At 46.2% G+C, this 21840-nt stretch overlaps 2 protein-coding genes across 3 annotated transcripts in view; one reads left to right on the forward strand and one right to left on the reverse strand.

The window, feature by feature from the left end:
* Positions 1 to 725: 725 nt before the first annotated feature.
* LOC121658389 (serine/threonine-protein kinase PAK 1-like) lies at positions 726 to 10488 on the forward strand. The gene is given in 12 exon segments (XM_042015274.1): positions 726 to 869; positions 1195 to 1248; positions 1584 to 1722; positions 4588 to 4651; positions 5454 to 5502; positions 6788 to 6897; positions 7731 to 7767; positions 7770 to 7853; positions 8672 to 8771; positions 9333 to 9385; positions 9719 to 9853; positions 10408 to 10488. Coding segments are annotated over 12 exon segments (1050 nt in total).
* A 4555-nt stretch (positions 10489 to 15043) lies between these two features.
* Positions 15044 to 21840, reverse strand: part of TEK (TEK receptor tyrosine kinase) — a 54944-nt gene continuing 48147 nt past the window's right edge. For both annotated transcript variants that reach the window (XM_042015297.1, XM_042015296.1), the window contains 8 exons: positions 21583 to 21693; positions 21046 to 21236; positions 20510 to 20623; positions 19550 to 19620; positions 18921 to 18961; positions 17712 to 17808; positions 17138 to 17237; positions 15044 to 17008 (listed from right to left, as the gene is read on the reverse strand). In XM_042015297.1, coding sequence (XP_041871231.1) covers positions 16934 to 17008; positions 17138 to 17237; positions 17712 to 17808; positions 18921 to 18961; positions 19550 to 19620; positions 20510 to 20623; positions 21046 to 21236; positions 21583 to 21693 — 800 coding nt within the window. In that variant the 3' untranslated portion in view covers positions 15044 to 16933. The remainder of the gene's footprint in view (positions 17009 to 17137; positions 17238 to 17711; positions 17809 to 18920; positions 18962 to 19549; positions 19621 to 20509; positions 20624 to 21045; positions 21237 to 21582; positions 21694 to 21840) is intronic.

The following is a 21840-nucleotide window of genomic DNA, read 5'->3' on the forward strand; positions in this document are numbered from 1 at the left end:
AATACACACCTGAATTTTCAAGCAAGCTTGGTGGGCTGGCTTAGCAGAATAGCAGCCTGAGTAAGTGACATGGCCACAAGCATCTGCTCTAGGCCACACGTTGCTGGGCCAGGGAGCCGAGGGCTTCAAGGGCTCATACTTGAAGGCCTGTGAAGACCCAGGGGCCGCTGCTGGGACAGTGAATGCAGCCATGCATTCATAAGCCAGGTTCCTCAGGAGGCTGTGTGGTCGCCAGCCAAAGCACAGCAGCGAAGGGACAGGATCTTCCCCGACACCCTCCTGCCATGCAGGACACTGCTGACCTTGCTGCCAGCTGCAGTCCCAGCAGCTGGGTTCCTTGCTTTGTGTCCTTCCACGGTGGACAGAGGCTGTACCTTTGGGCTCGAAGCATACGCAACAGGCCCCGTGTTCCTGGTATTTCAGTTGGTGGCCTGTCTTGTGGCTAGGGCATCGAGGTCCTGGCCTCCCCCTCATCCTGCAGTCCAGCTGCAGCTTTTCCTTGATCAGAGCGCAGGGGGACTTTGAGAGGAGAGCCTTTGAGAACAGGCAGAAATGCTGAGGAGAGAGGAGCCAGGAAACAGGCAGCCATCAGAGCAGGGAAGAAAGGTGGCATCTCCTTTCCTTCCACCTGCTGAGCCTCCTTCTATGTTTCTGGTTAGGCCGGGGTTGCTGGAGGGCACAAAGCCACTAACTGTGCACTCTTCAGGTGCGGGGTTGTGGGAGGGATGAAGCTTCCATTTTTTTATTTGGGGAGCTTGGCTGGGACTTCATCTGGAAGTGTCTTCCTCCCTCATCAGGAGAGAAATCTTGAACGACAGCGTTTGGAGGTGCAGGAGCAGCTGGTGCAACGGGAAAACTTCCTGGCAGAGGTACAGAGGGAGCAGGAGGAAAGGCTGCTTGAGATGAAGCAGGAATTTGCTGTCATGCAACCCGAACAAGAAAAGATACGAAGCAGAGCCAATCAAGAGGCAAAGAGTGGGAGAAGAGAGTTTGTGTGGTTTTGGACTGCTCTGGGCTCCATACGGGCACTGCTTGTCTGGACCCAGTCTGTCTGGGTGGGATTGAGTCTTAGGTGGCCCTTGGTAAACACAAGAGCGAGAGCAAAATGCTTTTTGGAAAGCGTGAGCACATCAGTCTTGGTGGCCACGTGGTGTGTGGGAAGTTTAAACCCGTCTTCTCTTTGTTTCTGTGCAGGTCCTGGAGGAAGAGCAGCGTCAGAAGGCTGCTGTATTGGACAGGCTGTGCCAGGTGCAGGAAAAGCTGAACCAAAGTCAGCAGCAGCTAAAGCAGCTGAGGCAGCAGCTGAAAGAGCAGAGAGAGAATGGGCAGGTGAGCCTGAGTAGCCAGGTACCAGAGGGAAGGGCAGTAACGGATCTCAGGAAGGGGGAGGCAAGGACTACTGCAGGCCCTGGAAGCACAGAGCCTGGCAGGCTGCAGAGGTGAGCACCAGAAGAAGGGTTAGGATGGAAGGCTTAGAGCTGGGTAGAGAAGCAGAAGGAAGTGGCTGAATGGAAGTGCTTTTGAGACTGCAAAAGGAGAAACGTGAGCGTGATGGCAGGTGCTGGTAAGATTTTTCTTGACAGAATATCAAGGACAAGCTGCAGGCAGAGCTGGAGGAAGCTCAGAGGAAGATGAAGGCGCTGGAGAGGAGGCACAGAGAAGAAACAGAAGCAATGCAAGAGATCCAGCTGCAGTACAGGCTGGCTGTACAGCAGCATGCGAGTGAAAGAGCAGTAGCCCCTGCGGTCATGCAACAAGTGGTCTCTCCCCTTATTGCCTTTCCCCTGCAGAGCAGCAGGTGGATGGGGGCAATGCCTCTGACTGCCATGCTATTGTGGTCTCCATCTCAGCTGGTCAGAAGGACACTTACTGGTCCACTGAATCTCAGCTGCTGGGCTGGTGGGCTAGGCAATCCTCTGAATGTACTTCTGCTGGCCTCTTAGTGCTTGCTTTGTTTTTGGAGGGGTTTGTTCAGGTGAACATGATGACCCACGCAGATTCTGAACGAGTTGTCCCTGTCCCTGCAGTCCTCAGGACGGGGTGAAATTTCAAGTTGTTCTTTCCCTCTCACAGTCTCTGATACAGCTGGCTGTGACAAGCTGTAGTCTCTGCCTGCTTTGTGGGGTTGGACTTGAGGTGGAAGAGTTGAGAGCTCAGCTTGCAGCCTAACACAAGTGGTGTTGTTAAGGGCTTGCCTTTGAATTGCGGTGTCTGGGGCATCTCTGCCAGCCACCTTGCTGACACAAATGAATTTCTTGTTCCAGATGGAGCCGGGCTGTGCCATTGAAGCTGCCGCTGCAGCAGCATCCTCCAAAGAAGCCTCCACTCCACAGCCTGAAAACTCAAGCAGCTTGCCCAGCTCATGCCAGCAGGCAGAGCAGCTGCACCTGGAGAGAGAGAAGCAGCACCTGCTGCTGCTGAGTACGTGCTGTGCATTCCTTGTCCAGTTGAGCAGGGTATTGTGTGTGTGCCTCAGCAGGAGCTGTAGCACCCATTCCTCATCACTTTGGTGTCAGAGAGACATTTTGGACTCCCTGCAGAAGCTGTTGTTGTGCTTGGAGGCAGCGAGGGAGCACTTGGGCCGTTGCTTTTGCCTTTGAAGGCAGCTGGGAGTGGGTGGGCTTTGCCTGAGCTTCCCTCTACAGTGAAAGCAGGGATTGTTTCCCGAGCAGCAGAAGGCTGCGACCTAGCAAATGACCCAGTGAAGGTGTGTGTTCTAGTGTGGCCAAATTGATCAGAGTAGTTAAGGCTTCCTAGATTCCCTTTAGGCTCGTGGCTTGTCACCAGTCATTGGAGACAAAATACTTCAGAGAAATTGATTGGCCCTGGGGCTGGTTTCCTCCTGGTGCTGTTTTTATGACCTCTATTACTTCTACTATTACTTCTACAGTTCATTTTGATAAGAATTCTACATCTTGGTTAACCCGAGGTGCTTGAAGAGAACATCAGGTGACAGCAGAAATAAGAGAGGAAGAGGTCTTTTCAGTACACCCCAGAAGTTAAAAAATGGTATTTTTGGAACAATCCCTAGGAATCAGAGAGAATGAGGTGTTTTCAAAGAGCACCAAAAGAAGAAAAGCAGGATCCTTTTTTTACAATCCCTGTTTGATATTTTAGTTGTATGCTTAGGAAGAGACACATCTGTGTGGCACAGTCAGATAAAACTGCCCTGCAGGCAACTGTCAGGAGCAAGGCTGCAGCCCCTCTGCTGCATATTCCTCCGGTACCGGGCACTTCGGCACGGCTAATGCCCAGCTGGTAAATTCTCTTGGAATGCTGAGCATTGGCCTCAATCCTTGCACAGATCATACTCTAGGAAAGCACACCTGGGCCTTGGTGATTCTGCAGTGCAACCAACCGAGCTGCTTCTTGCACATAACAGCTGCCAGTGCAGTGCTGTCAGAGAATAACCGGTCGGGTACAGAACAGAGCCCAGTTTACTCAGGGTCTGCCACCAACTGTTGGGACAAAAGGTGGACTGATCTACGCCTCCGTGGTTGTGAACTCAAAGCCAATAATGGTCTGTCTTGCGTGGGGTCAACAGCTTGTAATGGGGCTCGGTGTGGCTCTGGCTTCTTTGCAGTGGTTGTCAGTGCCCATTTGTGGGCTTTCCCAAGGTTTTTGCCATACCTGCCCTGCCACTGACGGCTGGTGTGACTGCAGAGGCTGGAGCCTTCCTTAGCTGTGAGATTTCAGCTGCCGTCCCGTTGCTGCAGCTTTGCCTGGACTCCTGAAAGGATCAGCATCTCGTTTGGGCAGCTGTCTGTGTCACAGCAGCACCTGAGGAGCGGTGCTGTCCCTGTCACCCGGCTTGGCTGTGCCGATTTGGGAAGATGGGGCACGTGGGCGGTGTTCGAGAGGCGGAGTCCAGTGCTAGTGACTGCTGCGCCTCAGGTTGAAGACAAGCAGTGTAGTTCTTCACTAAATGGAGCATGGGCAAAGTCGTCTTCAGAACTTAGCCTGGTCATAAATGAGGAGGGTCCTAATTCTTACAGCCACTGGTTTTGGTTACAGCATGAGCTGCTGTTCTCTAAAAATGTCAAGGCATTCTTTGGGCAAACTGCTGAGAGGTAGAGAAGATCCCCTCCTCTCCTGGAATTCACTTTGCAATATTCTTTCTGCTCTGCAAAAAGCAGCTGTTCACAAAAATTCATCCCAGATCCCAGGGTGCATTTAATGTGTGGAAGTAGGAAACTGTTTGTTGAATCTCGCAAGAGAGTGTTTATTCCCAAGAAAAGGAAGGGTCATGATTTGTCAGCTCTCCTTCCTGTCTGTAGATGAGAACCGCTTGCCTTGGTGCCTGTTCTTTTCTGGTGTCTGTGTGCTCTGATGCTTTCTCCATGGGCTCAGTTTCCTCTCGAGGTAACCCTTCAAAGGAGTGTGGAGAATCAGACTCTGTGCAGGCCACGTGTGCTAGAGAGCTGCCTGTCTTGCTGGGGCTGCTGTTGTTGTTGTTCTTGTTGGTGTTGTTGTTACCCGACTGACCAAAAATTGCTCAGAGCCCCGGAGAGTGGAGCTGAGTTTCAGATGTCCTGGAAGTGAGCATCTCTGTTTTGAAGTTTGCTTCTCGCATTTTGTTTCTTTCAGGGCGTGTTGTGAGCGTGGGAGATCCAGAAAGGAAATACACTGGATGGGAACGTATTGGCAGTGGGTGAGTGCAGCCACGCTTACTTCTCCAGAACCGCAGGCCAGGTATTTTGCTGGCATAATATCAAGTGGGAAGTCAGGCAAGCTGCAAGTATCTTCAGACGCTGGCTTTAGATTGTCCCTGTCTCAGTAGCGATCACAAGGCGTCACCAAAGATAACTGGATGCTGACAATGCCTTGCCTGCCTCAAGGAGCAGGACCTGGAAGCCCTCCTGTCCCTCAAGTGTTTGGCACCAGCTTGCTTCTTTTCCTAGGAGACGTGGTTTTGTATGATTCAAAGTAATATGGCCACAGCCACGAAGGAAGGAACAATGGAGAGAGTGGCTTCCCACCTGATAGCTGTCAGATAACAGCTCTCAGTAGCTTTTCTTCCCAATATTTTGCTGAAAACAATATTCAGTGGTCAGGACAATAAGAAAGGCTGCCTGAGTGGTGTGTCCTGAGTTTGGCAGATAGAATCAAAGGACAGGGGTGAGAAGGCCCGACAGGACTGTGTGTTTCATTGCCTGGAAAGACACGACACACGCAGGGACACAAAAAGGAAAAGGCAAAGAAAACCCCCACGTACACTATCTAGTGTGTACATTTGAGATTTCTTGCAGCCCTTTTTCTTCCTGTTGGACCCAGCTTTTCTCTTGGACACGCTGCACGGCAGAGGGCTGCTGGGCTGCTGCACTCTTGGCTGAAGAGCAGATGAACCCCGGTGCTTTAGAGACACTCCAGGCAGCAGAGAGCTCCTGCCTGGGCTGCCTTTCGCTGCTCAGCACCGAGCAGCTTCTCTGTTCTTGCCGCTGTTCTGTTTCTAGGGGTTTTGGAACTGTTTATAAGGCCTTCAATGCTGCCACAGGACGAGCGGTAAGTGCCCACATCCCGTGCAGATTTTGCAGCTCTTGAGTGCTTTCCCTTGTGATGTGATCTGTGGCCAGAGCTTTGGCCCGCCTGTCTTTGCTGCAAAGGCTGTCCCGCAGAAGCAGCCTGCCTAGAGGCAGGCTTCAGAATGCATTTTGGACAGACTTTGTCCTTGCTACCTACCTGAATGAATGCAAGGATGGCAGCGGTGTCTTTCAGAGAAGGACACGCTAGCTTGGACTTACTGGATACACAGGCATAGATTAGCTCATGGCAAGAGCCGTCCTTCAGGCCCAACTTCTCTTAAGCCCAGGTTCAGACACACATAGGATTTCCCATTTTTTTTCATCATGTGGTTCAGTTTGAAAACATAATGCAAGACCTAATGAAGGAGACATCTTGTCTGGAGTGCAGTTTTGCGTTTCAGCCCTAGGGATCTTGCTTCCCACAGACACAAACACACACACACACACACACACACACTGACCAGTGAGGAGAAGTTTACAAAGAGCCAAGTTCTCTCCTTAAATAATGCAGCCTTGTGTCCTGTGTTGGTGACATTCCACTACAGAGACGCTGTTTGTAATGAGCAGACATGGTGGTGTCTTAGAGAATCCCACTGCTCTTTGGGGCTAAAAGTTCAGAGTCCTGCATTCTCGTTTCTGGCTTTCAGCAAATACAACTCAATCTTCCTGCTAGTTCCTTATCCACCTGCAGTGCTGCACTCAGGAACCGCAGTTGGAGGGAGGTCTACAAGGCATCCGAAAGCCCGAAGCCCTGCTTATAACCTGGGGCGTATCCATAGTGTGCCACACTAAACCCAGGAAATAAACCATGTTCAAGAATGTTCTTCAGAGATGCAAAATCCAAACTGAAGAAGTTAGCATGTGCTAGGACTGTAACTTTATTTTGAGTTGCCTTGGAGCTGTTTTTTGGACAGCATTTTCTCCGTAATGTATGTGTGTGTTTACTTTGGCGTGCATTTAAGAATGGCAGCAGTTTTGGAAGCAGTGGTCAAAGCCCCTAGAAATGCTAACGTATTTCCAGCAGTCTGGATTTATTTTCACAGGAGCAAAATTGCTTTTGGCTTGCAAAACGTGTGCAAACAATGGCAGCGGTGAAAAAAAGGGCCGTTTGAGAAGTCTGTGTGTGCAGAGAATGTTGTCAGCGCTTTGTGGTTGATGGTTTAGAGTCCCTTTTTACCGAGGTGACAGAGCATCCTGGCCCGCGAGTGCACGCAGAAAGAGGCTCTTGTAATGCCTGTTACTAATGGCTTTCAACGTCATTGTAGGTGGCTGTAAAGCAGATTGATCTGCAGAAACAGGGCTGCAAGGAAGTGTTTAAAGAAGTCCTGGTCACAAGGGAAATGAAGCACCCCAATATTGTCACCTACCTAGAAAGGCAAGTAGTCTTGGTATTTTCTTCTGGGAATGTTTGTTTCCATACTTGCAAGGCAAAGGCTTAAAAGCTGTTTACTCACTGGCAGAAAATTGATCTTTCTATTGATTTCAATCCACTCCTGTACCATGCATGGCAGGAGATTGCATTTTGTCTGCGTTAATGGTTCCTGGCATAGATAGCTTGAAGGTTGTTTGGAGAACAATCTGGCTCTCTTACTAAGCCAGCAGCCTGTACGTTCACCCGCTGCGTGCTGTTTTGTGGTTTTGGAGCTTGATTTTTGCCGAGTGTCGGAGAAGAAGTGCTGAGAAAGCACCACAGAAATTACTTCCCTTGCGCTGTTCCCACTATTTTCCATTGCCTTGCATGCCAAAAGACTAGGCTAGGAGACACATAATTTGGCAGGTTTGAAATTGTTTTTCCTGTTTGTGACTGTCCTTTATGCAAGGTTTTCCAAAGAGTGTCTGCAGTGCTGCACACCCTCCTGCCCTGGATAAAAGTTGTGAAAACTGTGTCTCCTTCTTCCTGGAGGTAATGGTGCAATTTGTGTATGAAGATGATGAAGCAGCTGCTGAGATGTGTCCGGTTCCAGATTTATCTTTGCCATCACAAAACTGCCTTTTTCCCCTGCTTGCCAACCTAAGCCATCTCCTTTTCCGCAGATGTGCCTTCCCCATCAGACCGCAAGCACTGGACAGCCTAGGTGAAGTGTGTCTTCATTTTATTCTGTCTTCATTTACAAGTGACCTGGAAACAAAACTCAACTGTAGTCTTTCCTTCCGTGAGGCAATTTAACTATGCACATTCAGCTCCACGCTGTTGTTTTCATCTTCCAGCTACCTTGTCAGTGAGGATCTCTGGCTGGTGTTGGGTCTCTCCACATGGGTGGAGGCTCTTTAGCTGAGGTGGTCAGCAAGAAAAGGATGGCTGTAGGACACATAGCAACTGTCTGTCAGGAGGTGAGGGATGCTGCTTGTGCTTGAGGTGGCTTGGACAGGCTTGTCCCTTGAAACTGGTGCTAAGCGAGTGATTCCATGTTCAGAGTTTTCTTTCTGTGTTGCTCTTATGCTTCAGAGAAGAAAGACTGAGAAGACTGAGCTGCCTGCCAGTCTCCTTGCCCTTACTAGAGTCTGTTCTTTACTCTTACCTACCATTGTTGAACTCTTTCTTTATTTTCTCTGCTCCGCTTTGCCTCTCTACGCCTTTGCCCAGAACCCTTCTGCACTGCCTTCTTAGCCTGCAAGTGCAAAGGTGCTGGTGTGTCCGAGTTTTAAACCAACAGCAAAGCCAAAGAGAGATTCATCTCTCACAGGTCTCAGCTTCAAAGGATGGCATGGCACCCACCATGGTGCTTGCTGCAGAAAACTGACAAATGAGCTACTTCCAAGTCTGCTGTCCAGGCAGCCATATAACCCTTGTCCTCTGGTCTCCTGCCCGACAGTGATCCACTCAGTACTGAAGGCAGGGTCTTTTTCTCTTTTGGCAAACTTTTGTTTGTCCTCGAGGATGTGGAGAGCACGTGCGCTGCAGCAGCGGGCATTCCAACTAGGTTTGCGGGCGACAGCCTCGATCAACGACTGGTGTTTCCCCCTCAAAGACTAATACGCCTTCCCCTGGAAAGACGCTGCTCTCCTAGTGTTGCAGCAGCAAGCTGTTCCTCTTGCCAGCACTCACTGCTCCTCTGAGATCTGTGAATCTTCAGGAGCACTTTCCTTTTGTGCGTGATGAAATCAGATCAGGCTAACTTTTGGCCTCCTGTTTCTTTTTTCTCTCTCAGTACCTGCAAGGACTGGCTTTCCTTCATGCCAGCCAGGTGGTCCACAGAGACATCAAAAGCAACAACATCCTTCTGGGCCGGAATGGCGCTGTCAAGTTGGGTGGGTATTCTTGGTCAGGCGCAGTGCTCCGGGGAGGCGATGTGGGGCTGCTTTGGAGTGGCTGCCGGGTGCCCGGCAGTGGTGCTTGTCAGAGTGCACGGACCACTCCTGCAAGCTCAGAGCACAGCTGCAAGGTGCTGAGAGGTCTCTAGAGAGGAGCAGGGTATCAAGAGTAGCTTTGCTTTGTGCGTGTTCCTTCCAGAGGGAGGCAGTTACAGTGTAAACCTTCAGGTGAAGGAGGAAAAGCCACAGTGTGAGTCGTGGGGGGTTTGTTAGGTGGACAATTCCCAATTTCTTTGGCTGCAGCTCTGAGGAAAGAGAGCACAGCCACTTTTCCAGCTAGATTCAGCACTGCATTCTGAGACTTAGAGGGAGGGACTCTTTTCCTTGGTTTCCTGCTTGAAGCAGTGTTTGTTTTTCTCCTCAGCTGATTTTGGCCTCTGTGCTGCACTCACCTCTGAGCAGAGTAAACGGAGGACGAAGGTCGGGACTGTTCACCCGAGGTTTTGCAAGGAGAGCCATATGGCCCCAAAGTGGACACTTGGTCCCTTGGCATCGCAGGAATAGAAATGGAAAAAGGAGAGCCTCCTTATATTCGGGAAACCTGTGCCAGGGTAAGGTACAAATACACTCGGGTACCAGTGTTCTTCTGGTCTGTCTCCGCTAGACAAAATCCCATTCCCACAGCTCGAACTGGTTCCACCAAGGCCCACTTCTAAAAATGTCCCTGGGGCGCACATAAGCTTTTAAGGCAAGACCTGTTGGGTGTTGGAATAGCTGGGGCTGCACTGGGGCCTTTTTACTTTTGGTAGAGAAGGCTCATCTCTTACCTTCTGCTAGGCAAGAAATTGCTGCTGCAGACTGGAGCTTAAACTATGGGGTCTAGGTGAGCAGTTAAGGATATGGAAGAATCAGGTAGAGTCTCGTGTTTCCTTTTTTTTCTTCAGGCCAAATATCTGATAGGCACGCAAGGGACACCAGATCTGCACAAGCTGCGGCTACACTCTGGCTCGTGCGACTTTCTGGGCTGCTGCCTGCAGATGGATGTGGACATGCGAGGCTCTGCCGAGGAACTCCTGCAGGTACAATGCAAAGCAGCTGCAGGCAGAGCAGCCGTTCCCTGTCAGGGTTTGCTCCTCGGTATCAGATGGGCCCCCCCTTTTAATCTCTGTGCTGGGTGCTTTTCACGTGAAAACAAAGTAGGATCCAAGACTGGCTGAGGTTAGAAGGGACTGGTGAAGGTCATCTAGTCCAAACCCCCTGCCACTGGCAAGGACATCTTCAAGTCGATCAGGTTGCTCAGAGCCCCATCCAACCTGAGCTTGAATGTTGCCAGGGGCGGGGCACCTCCCAGCTCTCTGGGCAACCTGTGCCAGTGTTTCAGCACTCCCCTCGTAAACAGCTTCTTCCTTAGAGCCAGTCTGAACCAATTCGTTCCCCCTTGTCCTCTTGCAATTGGCCCTGCAAAAAGGTATGTCCCCATCTTTCTATAAGCCCCTTCAAATACTGAAAGGTCTCATCAGGGCTTGCCTTTCTCCAGGCTAAACAAGCCCAATTCTCAGCCGTTCCCCCGAGGCGAGCTCGCAGCTTCTGCTCATTGCTGTGGCCCTCTTTTGCTCTTGGGTGGTGTATTCAGGTTTACCTGGGAGCAAAGGAACTGAAGCAATGTTGCAATGCTGGGGACGGAGGCCTGCAGTGGGGCTTGAGAACACAATGAAAGCAGTCCCTGCCAAGCGGTTCTAGACTGGTCTTTGGAAAGGCGGGGGCTGTGGGGGGCTGACTGTGAGCATCTGAGGGCACCAAGCTTGTCCCTCCTGCCCCACGCTTAGAGGTTTCTGCCCACCAAACAGGGCCAGCTGAGCAGGATTGGTGCCAGCCCCATTTGCTGCCTGGCCCAGTCAAGTAGATGAGAACCGCTGCAGGTTTGCTGTCAGGTTTTGTGGCAGACAGGGAGCTGCTGACTGGGCCACTTCCTTGGCTGTCCCTGCGGCAAAGGAAGATGCCAGCCAGCACAGGAGGGGCAGGGGATGCCAGGGTAGACACTGCTCTCCCTGCGAGCCAGAGCTGAGTCCGTCTGCGCTCTGCCGCTTGTGTCCCTGTGTTGCAGTGGGGATCCTGCAACATGCATATATCAAACCAGGAGTCCCGTGGAAAGGAAATATATATGGACAGACAGATTCTTGCTAGATGTTTCAGAGATGTTTATTTCTCCAACCGCATGGCCGGGGCTCTGCCCAGGAACTGTTCCAGTCACGGGACCAAGGGTCCTTCTGCCCGCGCAGGGAACACAAACCAACCAATGGGAATGAGGCTGAGCAGGGGCAGGGAAACCCCGTGTCTGTGCCCTCAGGGCCCCTCTCCCAGGGCTACACAGCGGGGGAGGGACCCCAACATTCCTGCTCCCGGCTTGCTGCTGAAAACCTGTATGTCCAGTGGTCCTGAGAACAACACATGGGATCAATATTTTTCAGAGCTCTTGGGAGTCTCTTGAGGAATGGCTTATGCCCCACATCTCATTTGGACGCTCAAATAGCCCATGTCTGTAGAGAAGAGGAACTTGAATAAGTCTCTTGAGTTTCCTGAGAGGAACAAATCCTTTGGACAGCAAGCAGCAATCCTGCAGTGCTGCCGGGACAAAAATCCCAGCAAGTGCTGACACCTTGACGAATGGACTAGTGCAGTTATGGGCCGTGTTTGCCTGTGCCACCAGTGTCCTGGTCATGAAGGCAGATGTGCTGATGGTGCCCCCAGTCCTATGTCTGTGCATTTCTGGGAGCTAGAGGAATCCAGCTTGACCCCGTTAGGAACTCAGTTTGGAAAAGAATGGTTCCTCGTTTTATTGTGTCTTTTAATTTGGTCTGTTTGGTTTCTTTTTACCTTTGGGCAGCATCCATTTCTCAGATCAGCGGAGCCTCTGCTCAGCCTCTTCTGAAAGCCTGACTGCTGTCATCCCTGCAGCAAAGTACTGCAGGAAGCAGAGGAGATGACAAGGACCACCTTCAGCACTTTGAGAGGAGAGCCTCTGAGAAGAGGCAGAAATGCTGAGGAGAGAGGGGCCAGGAAACAGGCAGCCATCAGAACAGGGAAGAAAGGTGGCATCTCCTTTCCTTCCACCTGCTGAGCCTCCTTCTACGTTTCTGGTTAGGCCGGGGTTGCTGGAGGGCACAAAGCCACTAACTGTGCACTCTTCAGGTGGGGGTTTGTGCGAGGCATGAAGCCTCCACTGTTTATTTGGGAAGCTTGGCTGGGACTTTATGTTTTCTTCCACTCATCAGGCAAGTGAGCTGGAAGGGCAGCGTTGGGAGGTGCAGTGGCTGCTGGCGCAACGGGAAAACTTCTGGCAGAGGTAGCGAGGGAGCAGGATGCAAAGTCCCTCCTATGGGTGTTCTGGTGTGCTTTGGAATTGGGAACGGTCTCCTTCCTTTACCAACTCCAATCCACACTGCCTTTGGAATACCACCCACTGGCCACTTTTTGCCCAGCTGTGGGCTTCTGCATGAGGAAGAAAGTGCAATTGCCTTTTCAGCCAAAACCCAAGAGCAGAAGAGCGGGGCAGCCAAACCATCCTGTGGAGATACAGGCTTTCAGCTGTGCACATGGAGGCTTTTGGTTCCTGCCCGGTGCAGCCAGCATGTCTCCTCCGGGACTGCTCCCGCTTCGCAGGTGGCCATGGGTAATAGGTACGAGGCTCTGCAAGCAGAACCAAAGAAGGTAGGCACGTCTGCTGGCAGTCTAGGAGAGCGGACAGCAAGCAGTCTGGGAGTGTTACAGGAGTTATTCTAGTTTAGGCAGTTTGATGTGTTCTAATTGGGTTTGTACGGGTGTTAAGTAGGGTGGTTGAATGTTGTGATTTGGGTTGTATGGAGTTGTGCGGTTTGGAGTGTTGAATGGAGTTGGAAGCCCTTTCATTTTAAAGGACTGCAGTTGATACAAAGAGGCCAGGAGGTGGTGATATAGAGTATGGAAGGTCCCTAAGCCCCATGGGGATGACATCAGCCTTGGGAGAGGGAGCTGCACCCACCAATCACCAGCCTTCCTCCAAGCCAGAGCTCGCACCAATCACTTGATGCACTGTGAGGGGAGAGGGAGAGACCTAGGGGCGACCCAATCATCACCTGAGAAGCAGGAAATCTAAGCCAGTGAACTAAGTTGCTAAGCAGCAACCCCGTGGACTAACCAATTAGAAAGACTGAAAGAGAGCATAAAAGGCAGTGTTCCCCTGAGAACACGTCCTCCTGTGCCTTTGAGGCTCTCACAGGGAAGCTCTCCTGCAACTGGAGCCTGCCACAGCGAGGTCCTCCCACCTCTGGGTGAGGAGGAGAGGGCTACTCCCCCTCCCGGTTCTTCCACCTGGTCTTTTTTTTTGTTCTCTTTTCTTTTAATAAATTACCAGTTAATCATCTCTGTGGAGAACTGGCCCTCATTTATTACAGGAGGTCCCTGGACTGTGTGGCAGAGAACTTCCTGACACAGCTGGTGAGGGAGGCAATGAGGGAAGGCACCCTCTGGACCTGCTCTTTGTCAATAGAGGAAGACTGGTGGGTGACACCACGCTTGGGGGCCGTCTGGGGCTCAGCAATCATGAAAAATCTCTGTGCTTGGCTGGGTTTGTCCCTGTTTGTGTGCCTTCTGTTGTCCCTGTGCTCGGCGGCTGCTACCCAGGCCTGTGTAGCTGGCACAGCTGAAGTGGGGGAGAGCCCCATGTGTCTGCCCTTTGAGGTGGCTGCTCACGGCAGCCTTTTCAATCTGGAAGCTCAGTCTGGAGAGCGAGTTCCCCCACGTGCTTGGTCCCGGAGGCCAGGGCCTGTCATCTGCAGTCCCAGGTGGCACTGAGGGCTGCCTGGTGCCTCAGGCTGGTGTGACCCTACTGCAAACAACAGGAGACAGTGGCAGGTGGTTGTTTCCAAAGTCATGTCCTTCAGGGGCGGTGTGCCGTGTGCGTCCTTTGTCCAGCCCAGCCCCAGACTTAGGGATCCGATGCAGGCGCTGCTGCTGCTGCCACTGAAGTCAGCGAGGATTTGGTGGTTGCCTTCCATCCCAGCAGTCGTGGTCACTCATGAAGCCGGGTGCTGACGGAGCCCTGCAGATCTCTGGGCGGCATGGCTGTGAGGGAGCTGCCCCTTGTTGTTATCCTCCATCAGGGAAAGCTGTGCCAGCCAGGGGTGTGTCAAGCCAGCAAAGAGGGAGTGCGCGAGTCTCTTCCATCTGTGTCTGCTGAGAGTTTTGACCTTTGAGATCAAGTGGCACAAAGCCAATTGCTTTTGGTGCTTCTGTGTATCTCTGTGTTAGGCAATGCTGCTAAATCAGCCTGTAGCACAGCAGCAGGGGAAAAAGCCTCTCAGCTCTGCAGGTGCAATAAGCTGCCATTGATCCTGAGCAGTATCTTTTTACAAAGGAGGCAAAAACTGGTTAAAAAGTGAGATAACAGAATAATGGTTCCAAACATTGGAACAGTTGTGGTTTCTCTGTTTTTCTAAGCTTACCTTCCCATAGCCTGTCCAGCTGGTACGTCCCTCATAGCTCCCATTTTTGATGGGGCTGGCCTGTTTTGCATTAATGGTTTCCTCTCACTGCCATCTACTAAGTTCTAAGTTCCGCATGCTGTTCAAACTGTTTTTTCTTGCTTTCTTTACATCCATTACAGCCAGTTCCCTACAGCTCACCGATGTGTCCAGGGAAGAAATGTAGAAAATTATTATGTGCCACTATATTAAAGGAATATAAGAAGAATATTTATAAGGAGACTTAATTGTCTTTCAGGTAAATTTACATTGAGACTTAAGCACTTTAAATGCAGACAGTATTAAGAGCTATTGAGTTGGTGAATGACTCTCTGATGCTTTAATTATGTGACATAATGGTCAATGTAAAAATTTGCCACAGAAGGAGAGCTTCACATCAAGTAGCAGAATAGTCAGTTGTGTCTGCCTGTTAGAAATATATGAGAGTATGAGACAAGAACCTCTTTGTACCTGTGAAAAATTCTGTACAGAAAGTGGAGCAGTTCCAGCAGATGTTTTTAGCCAGCTTTGCCTGGAAGTCTAGAAAACACCCTTGGAGGTACATTCTTATTCATCTCACTGACTGGTAGGAATGTAGTTCAACTGCAAAATGCAATGCCTATGCTTCAAAAACCACTGGCAAAGTAGTCTCTTGAAAAAATATATTGGAATTTGTTTCTCCTTTTTTTTGTTTTTTTTTTTGGAGCTGTCCCTTGGTCCAGTGAATCTGTGTGCTCTTTGTAAATGTGAAAGAAGAGATCGGACCCTGGGTTCTAAGGCAGAGTCTGTTTATTTCAGTTTGAGCTGGGTGCCACCTGAGAGGGACCCTGACCAAAGAAATCCCTGGGTCTTTATACCCTTACAGTCTGTGCACCCGACTTTCACGCACTCGTCATGTGCCCTGCACATGCCTCTTAGTCCTACAGTGATTTATGGTCCGGGGTCTGCTAACACCTCATTGGATTCTCCATGTTCATGTGCCATTAACTGCTCTTATCTTCCAGCTTGGGGCAGTCTTAGGCCCCTCCAGGGTCTCAGGCCTTATCTGAAGATAATCAGTCTTTCTCCGTTTCCTCCCCTGCTTAGCCATTATGCTAACAGAGTTCATTTAAAGTTCACCTACGCTAAGTTTTGAGCAGGGCCCTCTCATGCTAAGCTGAAAGCAAGTTACAATTAAACTTAAACCTACACAATTAATTTCTAATATTCTATAAGTAAACTTATTTAAATCCCCAACAATAAACTCCTAGTTTACATCTAGCACCTGGTTTACAGTGCAAGTTCTGCCTATCTCAAGGCCACACAAGTCATCTCAGCACCCTTGTTTGTTGGCTTAATCCCTTTTAATAGGTTCTTGGTGCTTCTATTTGAGTCAGTCCGGTGTATGTCATTAATGTTACTCTATACTCTGCTGTGATACCCCCACATTGTAACCAATCACATACCCATCCACAAAGTAAGAATCAGAAGGGGAAATCTTGTACTCTCTCAAGAATCTTTCTCCAAGTCTTAGGGGATGACTTGATGCACCCAGCTGGAAAGTCACTGTGGTCTGATGGACAGTTACAAGCTGGTAAGTCAAGGGGAAGAGGGGAGCATGTGTGCAAAACATGAAGTTGGCTGATATGTGAAATTTGGATAGGGTAAATTCACCAAATCCCTTGTACCCAGCTTGACACCAGAAGTTCAAGCCAATCCTGCCTCTGTACATCTTACCTAAGGACTAGGGACCTTTCTGGCAGGTCAAAATATCGCTGTTTTGAAGCATTTGACTATGATATTTTTAAGAGGTCATACCACACTACAGACTGAATGAGAGGGTGAAGTGAACAAAAGTAAGTAAGCCCTGCTTGTATATAATAGGTAGTAATTTATAATTATGCAGTGAAATTATTAAATTAAATACAAATTGAATAAGTCTCATGTATATCCAGGCGGGTTGTAAAAATGTGGTTTACAATGCATAGTATGCTCCTCAAACCTACACTTCATGATAATTGCTGTATGGCTGCCTCTGATAGCATTAAACACTTCAAAATATATGTATATTTTGCATATGGGCAAAAACTGACCATCATACCAGGCAACGAAAGAGCAATAGCATGCCTTATATCTTACAAGTGTCAACAAAACTTTTGACTAGATTATTTCTACTAGCTGACTTTTGCATTCAAATAGGAGTCTGTCTTAATTATCCTAGTTGAGCACACTGGATTACAACTTCCATTGTTGCAACTGCCTAGCATTTTTGTTTCAGACACAATGAAATGTACATGGAATACTACAATAAGTTACCACTTTTCTATGAGTAGCTCTTGGAAAATATAAAAAAAATCTAAGATGGCAATACCTAATGCATTACAATATGTATGTAGACATTATATCTACATGACTAGGAAAAAAGAAAACCCTGTATATGAAACAACAGATTTCATTACTTCAGTCTATACCTGCTTTGGACAGTATATACACTTCTACAGCCTGTGAAGGCAGAGGTTACTGTGTGATATTCACACACATAACTGTGGTAAAACAGTATTGCTGTATTATATATAGTTAGAACTAGACACAGTTCTACACAGCACATCACATTTTGGGCTCCAGGAGATTGAATTTTGGGTTTCTGTAATACATCACTGATGAATGAAGATTTGTCCCGTCTTAAGCAGCTTCTTCAGCGGAGCAATCAATGCCTGCATAAGTAAATTTCTCGTATAGGGTAGTATTCACATAGGTCTGGGAAAGAAATAAACAGAGAAGGTGTGATGCAAGGTGCATTACCTCAAGGACCCTAAATAATACTGAAATTATTCATAGCCTAATTTCTTATATATATATAAATATAAAACAGAATTTTATTCTTACCTTCCTGTCTTCTAACATCCTGTTCAGTGACACCAGTATCTGAGCAAATGATGGTCTTTCATATGGTTTCTCTTTCCAGCACTGTCTCATCAGGTCATACCTTTAAAAATCAAACACCAGCATTTGATAGTTTAGATACATAGGTTAAAGTTAAAAATTTATGGTATTAAAGATTGTGCACATTCCACTTTCAGAGGAAAATGGATTTATACATAGCTGAAATTACAATAGTTAGTTCCTGCCTGAAAAGAAATTTTTTTACTCGAATAATCAAAAATCTCTCTTTGAGCTAAAACCCTGGCATGTTGTGTAAAGAGCAGGGTAACTGGCTAGAACAGAGAGCCTGGGAAAGTATTCATGGCAAATTAACAGTGCATGCTGTGCACAAAAGGACTTGTATACTTTTTAATTTTTTAATGTACTTTTTATATTTTGTGCTCCTTTTGAATTCTTAAATGTAGTTTTTATATCTAAAAAAAAATGTTTATTAGTTTCTTGTAGAAATCATGTATTTTCTATAGCTGATGTTATGTTATTCTGTTTCTTTTTGGTTTTTTTCTGAGGCAATACTCACACTTCATCATCACAGTTGAGAGGCTTTTCCAGTCGGTAGCCTTGAGGGAGTTTTTCATATAGTTCTGCACATGTCATTCCGCAATATGGTGTTCCACCTTAAGTTTAACCATTGTCATGAACAGAAGAGGGTTTTAATAAAATAAAGTTTAATTTCATAGTAGACATGGAAAGGTGTGACTGACATAGTAACAGCTAAATTAATCCAAAATTAGGGAATATTTTGCAGCTACATTTTTATTGTTAATCCTTCCTTACTGCTTGATGCACAATATTGAAGAGAAAAATAAAACTAATTGTCAGTATTCTCATTTGTGGGGCTGGCCTAAATTTCTCTACAAGTCTGAGGGCCTGGATCTGATTGTATTTGAAGTGTTTTATCAACAGCATTGATGTCACTAGGCAAGTCATTCCTTCATTAGCATCATAATAATATCTGGTATGGACTCATGGAGCTCTTACTATCAGCTGGTTTTGCCCCTTTCTGCAGATATTTGGTTGCTTAGAGTCTTGATTTTCCACACGGCATCCATATCTAATGCAAACCCATTTAGTAAAGAAAGCCAGGAATAAATCAGAAATCCAGAGCTCATGATCAGTCCAGTAGGCCATGTGCACCTCAGTCAGTAGCATCTCCTGGCCAGCATGGGTACATCTCCAGGGCAAATCACAAGGGAGATGTAACACAGCGATTTTGAGTGGTGAGAGGCTGTATCGCAATCATGATAGATAGAGGTGTCTGCAGAAATGAACTCTAAATTTTATTTGAAGGTTAATGTTCAAAAATTTTCTTCATGAATATTTGGAGTAGGAGCTAATTACTCCCCTACCCTGCAATATCACTAAAATGTAAGTCTTGATTTAAAATGCAGGAAAGCTGGGGAAAAGCCACCCACCAAAATCAAAACGTTGTATTCAGGCTATAATATCATATGATATCCTGGAGTTTATATTTAGGTATGGCCTCGGTTTTATAGTGTAATGAAAACATGATCATTATGGTTCTTTCTCATTTAAAATGGTACCTGAATTGAAAATCTGACAATTTTATTTCCAAGCATACTGAACCTAAATAAAATGTATTGAATAAAACAGAAAGAAAATTGAAAAAATACTGCTATTTTGAAGCAATATATTTTAAAAGACTGAGTGAATGGAGCTGCCTTGGCTCAGATTGTTTATTTGTGGAGTACAAAGTTCAGATACTTACCTAAACTAACAATTTCCCATAAGAGGACACCATATGACCATCTGCAACAGAGGGATATTATGAAGTACAACAAGAATGCAATAAGAATTAATATTTTTAAATGGTAGATAGTTTTGCTAGTATTCAGGGAACACAGAGAAGTGTGATATGTTTTTCTGTATTTTTTATAAAATTTTGTATAATGCTGGGGTTTGTAGAATCAGAAAGCAGGAAAAGTAGCAAAATTAATTCACTCTGAGTCAACCAAAGACCTTTATCAGATTTCAGCAAATACCATAGTTAGAGAATTGCTTTTCCAAATACAATTTCTAGTTTCCTAAATAAAATACCAATTTCCTCTGGGTTTCCCAAAGATTCATCAGGTCTCCTGTTTTGAAAGAGAAATACAGCTAAAGTAGTGGGGCACATCTAAGTAGGTTGAGAACACAGAACTTGATCAGACCCTGATGAAGAAATAAAAGTAACTTTTTTGTTATGGGTTTTATTTTTTGCTTCCATTGCTCACTCATGCTGACATGACTACTGAGTCTTGTGAGTTAAGAGTGGATGTCTCATGCTAGCTGCCAAACTTTCCTTGATATGGAAAAATATTTCTTTGTTTAAAAAATGCCACTTGAACACATACTTACACATCACTATTTGTGGTGTAAACACTGTAATTTAAAGATTCAATTGCCATCCATCGCACTGGAAGTCGTCCCTGGAAATTATTTAATGAAAGTTTTATTTTTCAGTTCTTGGTATAGCACTATTGCAATATCTATGCCAACAATCGTTCTGTGTTACTTTAATGAAAACTGACTTTATTCAAGTAAACTTTATCAAGTAAATAAACTTATTAAACTTGTGCATTTTTACAGAAGAAATTCTTTACTGTGAGAGTGGTGAGACACTCGAACACGTTGGCCAGAGAAGTTGTGGATGTAGGACTGTTCAAGACCAAGCTGGATGGGGCTCTGAATAACCTGGTGTAGTGAAAGGTGGGGTTGGAACTAGATAGTCTTTGAGGTCCCTTTCAAAACAAGTCATTCCATGAGCCTAAGATTATATGATTTGCTTCCCAAGGGAACAGTTCACATGAAAGCTAATAAAAAAATTATCTAATCAGCATCAAGGTGAAATGTAAATAATACTTAAGACAATGCCTCTGACCATCTTGTTGCCTTGACAACACAGTGCTATTTCTGGTCTATAGCTACAGGATGTTTGTTACATATCTTTCCATTTCAGATCTTCCAAAGCATTAACTCTGGACACATCCTGATGTACCTCTGGTTACCATATTGCTAACTTTGGCCTTGTTCAATAGAATTAGACCAGCTTGACTCATCTAGTTTACTGTCATCCATATTCATATAATTTTAAATTACATTGTATATTATAAACATGGTATAGAATTTATTTACAAGTAGATGTATTTATGTGTATATTAATAAACATGTGCATATTTTACATGTTAACTATAGCATTTAAATAATTAGTTCTGTAATACCTGTAAATTTGCATTTTTGTTCATATGAAAACACAGATTAAGAAATAAGAAAACAAAATTAAGAAAACAGACTGTATCAATTTGGTTTGGTCCTTACCATGGTCTTCTTAACATAAACTTCTTGACCTCTTGACAAGCCAAAGTCAGCTATTTTTGCAACATAATTTTCTCCAACCAAGATGTTTCTTGCTGCCAAATCTCGATGAATAAACTAAAATAATCATAATAGTAATAATAATAATAACAACCACAACAGTAATAATAATGATGTAATAAAATAAGGAAGTCAGTATAATTGAGTTTTACATGTATTACTTTACTGCTTTATTGAAAATTGCAAACATTTGGAGTAAGAACACAAAACAAAGAAAATGGTGTGGTATGTCACTACCAAGAACATCTTAAACTTTATCTGAAAATGAAAGCAGTTAACTACCATGTTGTTTTAAGTTTTAATGCCTCTTCCATGATTCCTCATGACGTAGTATTTGATAGGTTTAAGTGGAGACAACAAAATAAATCTCATTCAGTGTGTGCTATAGAAGCTAAAATTAAAAATTAATTTAATTAAAGGGCATATTCCCTGGAAAATTATTTGCCATGCTTTCAGTGGATAGAGAGTTGAAGACTGACCTGTTTTTGGCTCAAGTAGTCCATCCCTCTGGCAACATCTGCTGCAAAATGCAGAAGCTGCTGTGAGGAAAGTGTAGATGCGGTGCTGTTGGCAATAGCAAATGCTGGGTCTGTCTCTAGTACTCTGCTTTTCCGAAGGAAGTCCAGTAAATTTCCATGGGGGGCATATTCAATAGCAAGGTAAAGATATCCTAACAAAACATCAGATAGTGAGCATATCACAAAGTAAGAGATGGTCAGTAATAGTCTTTGGAAATTTACACTGAAATTTACACGGAAAGGAAATAAACACAAAACAGACTGGAGGGAAATGTCAAACAGGCTAATTTCTAGGAGTAGAGAAGAATTTAGAGCTAGTACTGAACATCATTTCTGGAGCATTAATGTGGGCTTGTAGATCCAAACACAAGTTTATCTGACCTTTTAACAAATGTTGTACACAGACCTGGTAGTGTTTCTCTGGACTGTATGGGCTATATTGTGAGAGGGGCTTTTTTTAACTAATTTTTAAAGTGCGTGTATTCAATAGTACCTTACCCCTATGTTCACATGCTCCCAAAAGATTTATGATGTTGGGATGATGACCAAGTTTACAAAGAACTTCAAGTTCTCCGGCAAAATCTCTGTGATCATCTTTTGAGGCATACTCTGAAAATCAAAACAGCACTCATTGATGTTTTCCTCTGAACTGAGTTTATAACAATATTATTTTTAAATATGAGGAGTCTGAGTTGCTTGGGCCACTACTATTTCAACCCCAGTAGAAAGAGGAAAACTATAAGGTACATTAGTGTT

Source organism: Corvus kubaryi, unplaced genomic scaffold (genome assembly GCF_017639235.1).
Source record: "Corvus kubaryi isolate FWS band 111438036 unplaced genomic scaffold, C.kubaryi_AGA036_p1.0 split3-37296, whole genome shotgun sequence".
NCBI lineage: Eukaryota > Metazoa > Chordata > Aves > Passeriformes > Corvidae > Corvus > Corvus kubaryi.